Source organism: Eumetopias jubatus, unplaced genomic scaffold (assembly GCF_037043125.1).
Source record: "Eumetopias jubatus isolate StellerSeaLion01/CBP00866 unplaced genomic scaffold, mEumJub1_p1.0 scaffold_9, whole genome shotgun sequence".
Classification (NCBI taxonomy): Eukaryota; Metazoa; Chordata; class Mammalia; order Carnivora; family Otariidae; genus Eumetopias; species Eumetopias jubatus.
This window is the reverse complement of record NW_028274815.1, coordinates 78,950,329-78,964,076: the sequence shown is the minus strand read 5'-3', so window position 1 is coordinate 78,964,076 and position 13,748 is coordinate 78,950,329. Positions and strand designations below refer to the sequence as shown.

Here is a 13,748-nt window from a genome sequence, read left to right as displayed (position 1 = left end):
ATGTTCTACTCTTCATTTGTTTGTCTGCTTCCTAAAAATTTGTTCAACTTTTCCTCTACATTTTGTGTAGTTTTCTGTATTTATGTCATAATAAAAAAATGTGAATAAAAAACTAGTTAGCAGTTTAGAACCAAAACAATATACTTCAGTTCTCATGGAAAGCTTAGATAATAAGAACTTGCACACTTCTCCACTCTGACAGATGATCCCTTTATGAAGACATCTAATAGAGGCTGAGGAGCAAGGGCATATTAAGCCAAGCAGCTCTCGAAGTGAAGAAGTGACCTCAACAGAACTCATACACACTGTACATGTGCCCATGTGTCAACACTTACCACCTAGGCTTACCTTCACCCGTAATTCCTTCATTGGAGGAGGTAATAGGAGGCCTCGAATCTGAGTTACAATGGGCCCTTCTACTCCAGGAACAATAATTGTATCTCCTTCCTTCAAACGCCCATTGATCAGTATCACATCTATAGTGGTGCCCATTCCTGGGAGAGCCTTAACCTGAGAGACATAAGTTTAAAGGGAGTGAGACAGACGCTACACTATAACAGAAGATATCCCCCACCCAAGAACTCACTGTTAAAAGCAAAAGGGAAAATAAACTCAAAAGCTGATCATCACCTCCATAACCTGTGCTCTTAGCTCCTCACAGTGTGCAAGTCTCTTGCTCAACATAGTCTGAGTTAACTCAACAAGAAGGTAGATCAGACTTCCCATGCCATCACCAGTATGCGCAGAGGTAGGTACCAAGGACACAAAAGTACGGGGATCTTTATTCTCATAAAACAAAGCTGCATTCAAACCCTAGAAACATAAAAAGCAAAATCATTCCAAAAGGCCAAACTGTGGAAGGAAGTACCCAGGACAGCATGACTGATAAGGCGACAGATAAGCAAATGGCTCCTCTTTGTGAAATTCCTCAAAAACACTCAAGAGATCATGAATATCCTGAAGGTATTAGTTGTATCACAGAATAGTTTCTTTCAAGTCAACTTTTTTAAAAAATTTATTTATTTATTTTAGGGGGAAGGGGCAGAGGAAGAAGAACCTCAAGCAGACTCCCCACTGAGTGCAGAGCCTGACACAAGGCTCGACCTCACAACCCGGAGATCATGACCTGAGCCGTAATCAAGAGTCAGACGCTTAGCTACCCAGGTGCCCCTCCAAGTCAACTTTATTTTTTAAAATTTAAACATTCAGACTACAAAGACAGATCTTTGAAATATTATCTAATTTAAAAAGAAAAAAGGGATAAGGGAAAAGAATGGAGAACACTACTTGCCATTGATAAGGGAATAGAACCAGCATTAGTGAAACTGCTGGCTTTATTATAAGGACAACAGAACAAAAAGAAAAAATATTCTATGATATAGACTCTTCATTAAGAAGGGAAAGTTTTCTTACCTGCTGTGCAAATTCCACAATAATAGCTTTTGCTCGCTCCTCAAATTCATCTTTTGTATTCTTTTTCTGCTTCTTTAAAGTAGCAGCCACATCAGAGTCGGGGCTCTTTTTCCAATCATACAACCTATCAATCTGGACAAAAATTTTTCGTTAAGAAACATCTTTAAAACATTCAGAACACTCAGGAATTTAATTAAAGTTAAAGCTCCTAAAAGTTCCTAATGTATATTATATACATTCAGGAGACGGTGAATTACTCAAATATTTTATTATACCAAAAAGCTTATATAACCCGCCTAACTGCATCCCCTCTTAAATTAGAAACTTCTGAGGTAACACGCTGCCCATCAGCCTCCAAACCAGTTCAGGAAAGGCTGCCATTTGTTTGCAAAAGATGAGATCTTAGAATTATGTTAGGACTATTAATGTATTCTGTTGGAATTCCAAAATGGTTCTGTTTAGTAGTCAGAAATAAGAATTACAGCAAGTATCATCATCAAAAAAATAGAAAATAAAAATTACATCCTATCTCAGAGAATAGCCCATATTAATTGTTTTATTGCTCAAATTAGATTTACTCAGTTAAATAAATCATGTATTTTCCTTCACTTTTCAAAAGTGTGATAAATGGGTATAGGGAGGAAAAACTATTTAATAGTAAAAACAAACAAGCAAAATCTATTTCCTCAGTCTAGGGCTACAATATAAAGAGGCTGCCCGAATCTGAATGCTACAAAGGAGAAAAATTAGTTAGTAGAAATAGACCCAGAAATGACAAAGATGTTATAATTAGCATATGAGGTCCTTAAAATAGTTATTACAAATATATGTGACCTTAAAGGAAAAATATGAAACCTGTAGAACTAAAAAAAAAAACACAGAATATGAAAAAAATTCACTGGGTAAGCTTAACAGCAAATTACATATTACAAAAGAAAAGACTGGAAGCCTTGAAGATGTAGCAGTAAAAACTATCCCAACGGAAGCATACGAAAAAAGCATGAAAGGAAACCTTAGTCACTTACAAAAAGTATCTGAATTTTTCAAAATTTTTAAAATTGAATATATAAATTCAAAGATCTAAGAAAATCAAACTAAAGTAGGATAAACATAAACTATTACATAATCTCAATGATGAATGCTTAAAAGTTCTTAAAAGCAAAGAAAAAGAAAGACACGTTCACACAGGGAAACAAAGGACAAGTAAAGATAAAAGCCATAAAACAATGATGATGAAGGAAAAAAATATTTTTTAAACCTCTAATTCTATATCAAGTAAAAATATTCAGAAAATAATTTGATCCTAATGATATTAAAAGCACAACATACCTAAGCAGTGCTTTTTTTTTTTTAAGATTTTATTTATTCTAGAGATAGAGAGTGAGTGAGCACAAGTGGAGCAGAGGAAAAGGGATAAGAAGACTGCCCTGAGCTCAGAGCTGGACTCAGGCCTCAATCCAACAACCCCGAGAGCACATTCTGAGCAGAAATCAAGAGTCAGATGCTTAACCGACTGAGCCACCCAGGTGCCCCTAAGCAGTGCTTTTAACAGTGTGCTAAACATACCCTTAAATACTTTTATTAGACAAGAAAAAATATCTGAAATCAACAATCTAAAATTCCACCGTAACTTGGAAATGATGAAATTAACACTGGATATCAATGAGATATAAAACAGACAAACAGTAGAGAATATCAATAAACAAAGAGCTGGTGCTCTGAAACACAAATTTCTATACGAATTAAAGTAAAAAACCAAAATAACCTGTACCTGTTTAAAAGAGATTCTATGCAGATGTGGCTTCCTGGTGAATTCTACCATAAACACTTAAAGAAATTCTATCATTTCTATACAAACTCTTTCAGAAAATAAAGGAGGATATACTTCTTACTTCATCTTACAAGGCAATATTACTCTGATACCAAAACTAAACAAAAAACGTTACAGGAAAGGAAAACTATATAGCAAAATCACTAATGAATACAGACACAAAAATGACCAACAAAAACTTATCAAATCAAATCTGGCAATATATGAAAGAGAGAAAATACATCATGACCAAGTAGGGTTTATTCTAGTAATACAAGGTTGGTTTAATATTTAAAAAATTCAGTAGTAATCAACAAATGGTGCTGGAACAACCGAACATCCACATGCAAAAAAAAAACTGAATCTACACACCACACAGGCCCTCCATGTTACAAAAATTAACTCACAATAATCACAGACCTAAATGTAACATACAAAACTCAAACTCCTAGAAGAAGAGAAAACGTGATGACCTTGGCTGTGGTGAAGACTGTTTAGATACCACTCCAAAGGCATGATCTATGGAAGAAAGAATCCAGTAAGCTGAACTTCATTAAAATTAAAAACTTCTATGAAATAGAGAGTCTAGAGAGTAAAATAAGAAGCCAGACTGGGAGAAAACATGTGCAAAAGACATCTGATAAAGAACTTGTATCCAAAACATATTAAGGACTCTTAAAAAATAAGAAAACAATCCAATTTAAAAATCGGCCAATGATTTTGACACCTCAGAAATGGCAAATAAGCACATGAAAAGATGTTCCACCTCTTATAGAACATCTTAAGGAAACACAAATTAAAACAACGAAATACTACCTCATACCTATCAGAATGGCCAAAATCCAAAACAGCATACCAAATGCTGGTCAAGATGTAAAGCAACAGGAATTCTCATTCACTGCTGGTGGGACTGCAAACTTAAAACCACTTGAGAAGAGTCTGGCAGTTTCTTCCAAAACTAAACACTATTACCATATAATCCACCATCACACTCGCTGGTATTCACCCAGAGGAGGTAAAGACATATGTCCACACACAAACCTGCACAGGGAGGTTTACAGCAGCTTCATTCATAACTGCCAAACTTGCAAGCAACCCAGACGCCCTTTAATGGATGAATGAATAAACTGTAGTGCATCCAGACAATGGAGTTATTAAACAAAATGAATAATGAGCTAAAAGTAAAAAATGAGCCATTAAGCCATGAAAACAGATGGAGGAAACTTTAATTCCTATTTTTAAGTAAAAGAAGGTGACCTGATAAAGCTTACTGTAGAATACTGTACAATACCAACTATATGACACTCTGGAAAAGGCAGAACTATGCAGACAGTAAAAAGATCAGGGACTTTTTTTGCTAGGGATTGGGAGGTGGGGGAACAAACAGAGGAGAAAGATTTTCAAGGCAGTGAAAATACTCTATGATACCAAAATGATGGATACATGTCATTATACATTTGTCCAAACCCATAGAATGTACAACACCAAGAAGCAAACCATGGACTCTGGGTGATGGTAAGTCAATCTAAGTTCATCAATTATAACAAATCTATCACTCTGATGTGAGAGGGAAGGTGCTGATAATGGGGGAGACTGTGCATGGGGGAGGCAGGGGTAGTGGGAAATCTCTTGTACCTTCCCTTCAACATCACCGTAAATCTTAAATGGCTTTAAAAAAGAAAAAAAAAAGTCTTAATAATAAAAAGTAAAGTCCCCTCAAAATATCAACATTAGTTCATCTTGCAGAATAGAGGAAAAGCCACATAAATATCTCAAGAGATGTGGAATAGCCATCTGACAAAAATCAACTCATGACTAAAAAAAAAAAAAACAAAAAAAACACCGCACAAATAACACCTTAAACAACCTATGACTGACAGCATACGTAAGAGTGAAAGACCAGCTACTTCCCCTAAGATGGGGCAAAAAGCAAGGTGTCTGTCATTACTTTTATTCAACATTGTTCTAGAGCATCTAGTTAGTGCAGTAAGGAAGAAGAAAACTTACAGAGCACACACAAAGTAAAACAGTTGTTATATGTGCAGATAATTGTGTGGATGGAAAATCCCACATGACCTACAAAATAAGCTACTAGGCCTAACCAGTTAATTTAATAAGATCACAAGATTAAAAATGAATACATAAAAATCAACTATATTCCTATATAAAAATAAATTTAGAAATCTGATTTTTTAAAATGGTATTTACAATAGCACCAAAACCATGAAATACTACAGATAAATTTAGAAAAATATGTCCAACACATGGACTGGGAAACTACAAAATATCACTAAGAGAAAATAAAGAACTAAGTAAATGTAGAGATATCATGTTCACTTATTGGAAGACTCAATTCTGATAAAATGTCAACTCTTATAGAATTTATCTACAGATTAAATACAATCCCAATAAAACTTCCAGAAGGCTTTTTGTAAAAACTAAGAGGTAGATTCTAAACTTTATATGAAAATTCAAGGACCGTAAAATAACCAGAACAGTTTTGAGAAATGAAACTTTAAAGAAATGACCACTACCTGCTTTCAAGACATTACTATAAAACTATAATAATCAAGATAGGGTAGTAGTGGCATAAGGATGGATATATACGTCAATGGAAGAGAAGATAAATACCAAAAAGGGACATATATATATATACATGGCTTAATTAATTTTCAACAAAGATTCAAAAGTATTTCAATGGAGAACTTCTGGTCTAAGATCGCAAGATGTAGGAAGACACTGAACTTACCACCTTCCATGGACACACAAAATCTACACCTATTCACAGAGCACTGATCCTGAAGAAGAACTAAGAGCTAACTGGAACAGCTTCTGCACAACAAAGACCACATAGAGAATGGCAAGAAAGAGGAAGACACAAACAGAGAACCCCCATCCACAACACTGCAAACTGCTGTGTGGAGGGATAGTACTGAGGGACTGTGAGCAGATTTGTCTGCCCTGGGGTACAGAAAAAAAGCTGCAGTTTGAAAGGACAACTAGAATATAAAGGAACCAGTTCTAGAACCTAACAGCAAACTGCTGAAACTCTCTCCAGCTACTGTCAAGAGTTACTATCAAGTACCACAGTTCACATTCCCCTCCACCCTGACAGCACAAACAGGGGCCACGTCCAGGCACTCTAGTGGGCCCTCCACCTCAGTGAGCCCTGAGTCCCTAGCCCACACCAGCCCAAGCCATCCCATCAAGGTGGGCTCCAGTGTGATGCATACCAGGACATGGCTGGCCAGCCCTCACTACAGGTCCAGGGGTCTCATCAGCTGAACGTCAGCATGAACACAAAGCACCCTAGAACACTCCAGGCCCACACCACTTTGGCTCCAGACACTTACCAGGGTACCCCTAGTGTACAGCATGTCAGAACCTCCCAACCCACACCAGCTTAGACTCCAGACAACTTGCCAGGGAACCTCCTGCACAGAGTGCCCCAGGACACCCTTGCCCACACCTGCCTTGGCTTCAGCCACCACCAGTGTGCCCCTGCATGGAGAGCCCCAGGGCCCCTAGCTTGCATCCACTTCAGGTTCAGCTGTACTCCCAGGGTGCCTTTAATATAGGACTGCCCCAGCCTGTGCCCACTCAATTTCAGCTGTCCTGTCGGAGTGCTCTTTGCAAGGAGAGCCCCCAAGTCCCCTGGCTTACACCAACTTTAGCTCTAGCTGTGATGCTAGGGTGCTTTCTGCAAATACAGCCCTGGGACCCCCTGGCTTTTACCCATTTGACCTCCAGCTGCGCTGCCCTCTGGGTGGAGAGCCCCAGGAACACCCAGCTTGAACCTACTTCAGTTCTGATTATCATACCAGAGTGGCCCCAACATGGAGTGTGCCAGGACCCACAGCCCACAAATACCACAGCTCCAGCCAGCTACCCAAACTCACCAAGCACATTCTACACAGGAACCCATACACAACATCACTCCCTCTAGTTGAGGAGAAATAGCTGTTCCACCTAATTCATACAAAGAGAGGAAGAAATAAAAACGAAATGACAAAATATACTTCAAACAAAAGAACAAGACAAAACCTCAGAAAAAGAATTAAATGGAGATAAGCACTATGCCTGATAAAGAGTTCAAAGTAATGGTAATGAAGATGCTCACTGGACTGGAGAGAACCATGAATGAACTCAGGGAGAAAGTCAAAAAGGACATAGAAAATATAAGAAAGAACCAGAGTTGAAGAATACAATAACTGAAAGGAAAAATACATTAGACGGAATCAATAGATTTCAGGATGCATAAGAAGGGATCAGTGATCTAGAAAACAGGGAAATGGAAAGCAACAAAGCTGAACAGAAAAAAAAAAAGAAAAAAAATGAGGATAGATTAAGGGATCTCTTAGATAATATCAAGCAAACAAACATTCTCTTTATAGAGGTCCCGTAAGGAGAAAACAGAGAGAAAGGGGCAGAAAACTTATTTCAGGAAGTAATAGCTGAAAACTTCTTTAGCCCTGGGAAGGAAACAGACATCCAGGTTCAGGAAGCAGAGAAAGTTCCAAACACATTGAAGCCAAGGAGGTCCATATCATGAAACATAGTTAAAATATCAAAGATGAAAGATAAAGAGGGAATTCTAGAAGCAGCAACTAGCTATATGCAAAGGAAACCTTATAAGGCTACTATCAGCTGATTTGTCAGCAGAAATGTGCAGTCCACAAAGGAGTGGAAAAAAACTACAACCAAAAATATTATACCAAGCAAGGTTATTCAGAATTGAAGGAGAGATCAAGAGTTTCCCAAACAAAAGTTAAGGAGTTCTTCACTACTTACACCAGCCTTACAAGAAATATCCAAGAGACTTCTATAATTGAAAAATAAAAGGCCATAATAGAACAAAATTATGAAAGGAAAAAAGACTCACAAAATAAAAAGATGCAAAATATATTTAAAACGTGGAGGAAGTAAATAAAAATGAAGTTCTTTTAGACTATGTTCAAACGTGACTGACCACCAAATTAATATACACTGCTATATTTATAATATACACTTTGGATGTCACAAGTGAACCTCATGCGAAAACCTGTAGTAGACACACAAAAGAAATTCAATCATGACACTAAAGAAAACCATTAATCACAAAAAAGAGAGCAAGAGAAGAAAGGAAAAAGAGAACTACAAAAACAACCAGAAAGCAAGTGACAAAACAGCAATAAGTACATACCAATTAATAATTACTTTAAATGTAAATAATCTGAATGCTCCATTCAAAACACAAAGGGTGACAGAATGGTTAAGAAAATAGAACCCATTTATATGCTGCCTACAAGAAACCCACTTCAGTCCTAAAAACACACAGAATGAAGGAGAAGGGATAGAAAAAAGCTATTCGATGTGAACAGAAGTGGAAAGAAAGAAAAAAAAAAAAAGCCGGGCAGCAATGCTTTTATCAAAGAGACTTTAAAACAAAGACTATTACAAGAGACAAAGAAAGGCACTAATAATAATAAAGAAATCAATCCAACAAGATCCACAACTGTATTTATGTACGTAAAGCTGGAGCACCTGAAGACATAAAGCAATTATTAACAAACAAAGGGAGAAACTGCGAGTAATAACAAGATCAGCAGGGGGCTTTAATACCCCCTTCACCTCAATGGATAGATCATCCAGGTACAAAATCAATAAAGAACAGTGTAAGCAAATGACACATCCAACCAAATGGACTTAACAGACATGTACAGTATATCCTGTGCAACAACAAAGGAATACATTCTTTTCAAGTGCACATGGAACATTTTTCAGGAAAGATCACGTTACGCCACGAAACAAGTTTCAATAAACTTAAGATTGAAATCGTATCAATCCTTTCCAACCAAAACAGTATAAAAATATACATCAATTACAAGAGAAACACTGGAAAAAACATGTGAAGGCTAAACAACATGGTACTGAACAACCAGGGGGTCAATAAAGAACTCAAATGAAAATGAAAACACAACAGTCCAAAATCTTTGTGATACAGTGAAAGCAGTAATAAGAGAAAAATTTGTAGCAACACAAGTCTATCTCAAGAAAATAAACAATTTAACCTTATACATAAAGGAACTGGGGAGAAACAACAGCAACAAAAGCCCACAGTTAGTAGAAGGTAAGAAATAACACGTTAGAGCAGAAATAAATGAAAGAGACTATAAAAACTTTATTAATCAATGAAGCCAAGAGCTCATTCTTTGCTAATAAACAAAATTAATAAACCTTTAGCCAGACTCGTTGAGAAAAAAAGGACTCAAAATCAGAAACAGAAGTTACCAACACCACAGAAATACAAAGGACTAGGAGTCTATTACAAAAAATCATATGCAGGGATCTGCCTTCAGCTCAGGTCATGATCCCAGGGTTCTGGGATCAATCCCCACATCAGGCTCCCTGCCCAGGAGGGATTCTGCTTCTCCCTCTGTCCCTCCCCGTTTGTGTGCTCTGTCTCTTGCTCGCTCTCCCTTTCTCAAACAAAGAAAAATAAAAAAATTATATGCCAACAACTTTGACAACTTAGAAGAAATGAATAAATCATTAGAAACATACAACCTTCCAAGACAAATCAGGAGGAAACAGAAAATCCAAAGAGACCAATTAATTACTAGTAACAAAACTGAACCAATTATCCAAACAGTCCCAACAATCAAGTCTAGAACTTTTGAAGTCAAATGGCTTCACACGTGAATTCTACCTAACACTTAAAGACTAGTTCACACCTATTCCTCTCAAACTATTCCAAAAAACAGAATAGGAAGGAAAATTTCCAAATACATTCCATGATGCCAGTAGTACCCAAATTCCAAAACAAGACAAAGACACTACAAAAAAAGAAAACTGCAGGCCAATGTCCCTGATGAACACAGATGCAAAAATCCTCAACAAAACATTAGCAAACCAAATTCACCAATACACTGAAAACAATCATTCACCACGATCAAGTGGGATTTATTCCAGGGTTGCAAAGATGGTTCAATATCTAAAATCAATCAAGGTGATACACCACATTAACAAAATGAAGGACAAAAGTCCTAAAATGACCTCAATAGATTCAGAAAATGAATCTGACAAAAACTAATATCCATTCGTGATAAAAACTCAATGAAGTGGGTTTAGAGGGAACACACCTCTCATAATAAAGGCCATATATGACAAACACACAGCTAACATCATACTCAATGGTGAAAAACTGAGAGCTTTTCCTCTAAGACTGAACAGGGCAAGAATGTCCACTCTTGCCACTTTTATTCAATACAACACGGGAAGTCCCAGCAGTAGCAATAAGACAAGAAATAAAAGTCATCCAAATTAGTAAGGAAGAGGTAAAACCATCACTGTTAGTGTATGACAGGATAATGTATATAGAAACCCCTAAAGACTCTACCAAAAAATGAGTAGAATGCATTTATTCAGTAAAGTTGGATACAAAATTAATATACAAAAATCTCTTGCATTTCTATACACTAATAATGACAGTGATAGATAATAATTAAGTAGAAGAAAGACAAGTTAAGAAAACCATCCCATTTTACAGTTGTGCCAGAAAGAATAAAATACCCAGAAACAAATTTAAACCAAAAGGTGAAAAACCTGTACTCTGAAAACTCTAAGACACTGATGAATGGAAGATGACACAAACAAAAGGAAAGATATACCACACTCGTGGATTGGAAGAATACTGTTACAGATGTCCATTCTATCCAAAGCAATTTACAGATTCAATGCAATCCCTATCAAAATACCAACAGCAATTTTCAGAGAACTACAACAAATAATCCTAAAATTTGTATAGAATCAGAAAAGACCCCAAATAGTGAAAGCATTCTTGAGAAAAAGAACAAAGTTGGAGTAATCACAATCCCAGATTTCAAGCTATAGTACAAAACTATAGTAATGAAAACAAGAGTGGTACTGGCACAAAAATAGACACTGTTCAATGGAACAGAACAGAGAGCCCAGAAATAAACCAATGCTTATAGGGTCACTCTGTTACAAAAGTGAAAGGAATATACAATGGGGAAAAGACAGTCTCTTCAATAAATGGTTCTGGGAAACATGGACAGCTACATGTAAAAGAATAAAACCAAACCACTTTCTAACACCATACACAAAATAAACTCAAAATGCATTAAAGACCTAAATGTAAGACCTGAAACCATAAAACTCCTAGAAGAGAACACAGGCAGTAATTTCTCTGACATTGGCTGCAACAACTTTGTTCTATATATGTCTCCTAAGGCAAGGTAAACAAAAATAAAAATAAACTATTAGGACTACACCAAAATAAAAACCTTTTGTAAAGTTAGGGAAACCATCAACAAAACAAAAACACAACCTACTGAATGAGAGAAGATATTTGCAAAGGATATATCCAATAAAGAGTTAATGTCAAACATATATAAAGAACATACACAACACAACATGCCAAAACACAAATTATAAATAAAACAATGGGCATAGAAACTAAATAGACATTTTTCCAAAGAAGCCAAAGAGATGATGGCCAACAGACACATGAAAAGATGCTCAACATCACAAATCATCAGGGAAACAAAACCATAGTGAAATATCACCTTATGACAGAGTCAGAGTGGCTAGTATTAAAAAGACAATAAAAAACAAGTACTGCTGAGGATGTGTAGAAAAGGGAACACTGTAAATTGGTACAACCAATCAATGTGGAAAACAGTATGGAGATTCCTCAAAAAACTAAAAACAGAAATACCATTATGATCCAGTAATCCCACTACTGGGTATTTACCTAAAGCAAGCAAAAACACTAATTCAAAGAGAGATATGCACACCTATGTTTACTGCATCATTATTTACAATAGCCAAGATATGAAAGCAACCTAAGTGATCACTGATAGTTCAATGGATAAAGACGTGGTCTGTACACATACATACACAGACAGACAGACACCGGAGTATTAGTCATAAAAATGAACGAGATCCTGTCATTTACAACATGGACAGACCCAGAGGATATTATGCTAAGTGAAATAAGCCTGACAGAGAAAGACAAATACTATATGATTTCACCAACATGTGGAATCCAAAATAAAAAAACAAAATAAAGCAAAAACAAGCAAACAAGTAGAAACAGACCCATAAACAGAACAAAGTGGTTATCAGAGGCGGGGGGGGGGGCGGCATGGGGCATGGATGAAACGTGTGAAGGGGAGTAGGACGTGTAGGATTCCAGTTATAGAATGTATAAATCACCAAAGTAGAAGGTACAGCGTACTGCACTGGATACAACAGATGATAGCTACATTTGTGAACACAGCATAATGTGTATAGTTCAATCACTATGTTGTGCACCTAAAACTAATGTAACATTGTGTCAACTGTACAGCATTATAAAAAAGAAATCAATAAAGTAAGTATAATCTTTTCAACAAAAGGTTTTGAACCAGATTTTTGGAAAAAAGTGAACCTTGATCTTTATACTATGCACAAAAATTAACTAAAAATACCAGAGATCTAAATGTTAAAATTATGAAAATGGTTAAAGACTACTTATAGAGAACATAAGAAACATAAATTATAAAAAAAAATTTCTCAGGGCGCCTGAGTGGCTCAGTTGTTAAGCGTCTGCCTTCAGCTCAGGTCATGATCCTAGGGTCCTGGGATTGAGCCCCACATCAGGCTCCCTGCTCCCACTCCCCCTGCTTGTGTTCCCTCTCTTGCTGTGTCTCTGTCAAATAAATAAGTCAAATCGTTAAAAAAAAAAAATTTTTTTTTCTGATACATCAGACTTCAACAAAATTAGAAATTTCTGCTCTTCAAAACACATCATTAAGAAAATGAAAAACCAAGTCATTGACTAAAAGAACATACCCGCAATACACATAAACAAAGGACTTCAATCAACAATAAAGAACTCTTAAAATTCAATAGTAAGACAATAATCCAATAAAACATGAGCAAAGATTTTAAAATAGTTACTTCACAGAGAGACGGCAAATAAATATATGAAAAGATTTTTGATGCCATTAGTCATCACAGAAATACAAATTAAACCACAATAATTTAGCATTACACACTTATTACAATGGCTGTAAGTAGAACAAACATTGGCAAGAATGTGCAGAATTGAAATCTTAAAATATAAAATGGTACAAACTCTTTGGGAAAATGTCACTTTCTCATTAAGTGGAACATATACATACAACTTGACCCAGCAATTTTCTTTTTAAATATTTATTCAAAGTAAATCAAAAGAAATTTCAACCCAAACATGTGTGAGAATGTTGACAGCTGTTTTCTTAATAACTTAAAGTGGAATCAATCCAACTATTATTCAGTGTGTAAATGGATGAAGTATGGTACTAATCAGATAACGAAATATCACTTATCAACGAAAAGGAACAATCAGTGGTATATGCAACAACATGGATAAATGTAAAATAATAAGAGTGGAAAATGCCAGATTCAAAAGATTACACACTGTATAATTCCATTAATGTGAAATTATAAAACAAACAAAACTAGTCTATAGTGATAGGTCAGTGTTTGGGGTTGAAAA

The 13,748-nt window shown here is 36.0% G+C and overlaps 1 protein-coding gene across 2 annotated transcripts in view; it reads right to left on the bottom strand.

Annotated features, from left to right (window-relative positions):
• The window catches only part of EIF5B (eukaryotic translation initiation factor 5B), a 92,047-nt gene that overhangs the window by 9,068 nt on the left and 69,231 nt on the right, over positions 1 to 13,748 (bottom strand). For both annotated transcript variants that reach the window (XM_028103835.2, XM_028103836.2), the window contains exons 15-17: positions 1,414 to 1,545; positions 631 to 813; positions 349 to 510 (exon numbers count right to left, since the gene is read on the bottom strand). In XM_028103835.2, coding sequence (XP_027959636.1) covers positions 349 to 510; positions 631 to 813; positions 1,414 to 1,545 — 477 coding nt within the window. The remainder of the gene's footprint in view (positions 1 to 348; positions 511 to 630; positions 814 to 1,413; positions 1,546 to 13,748) is intronic.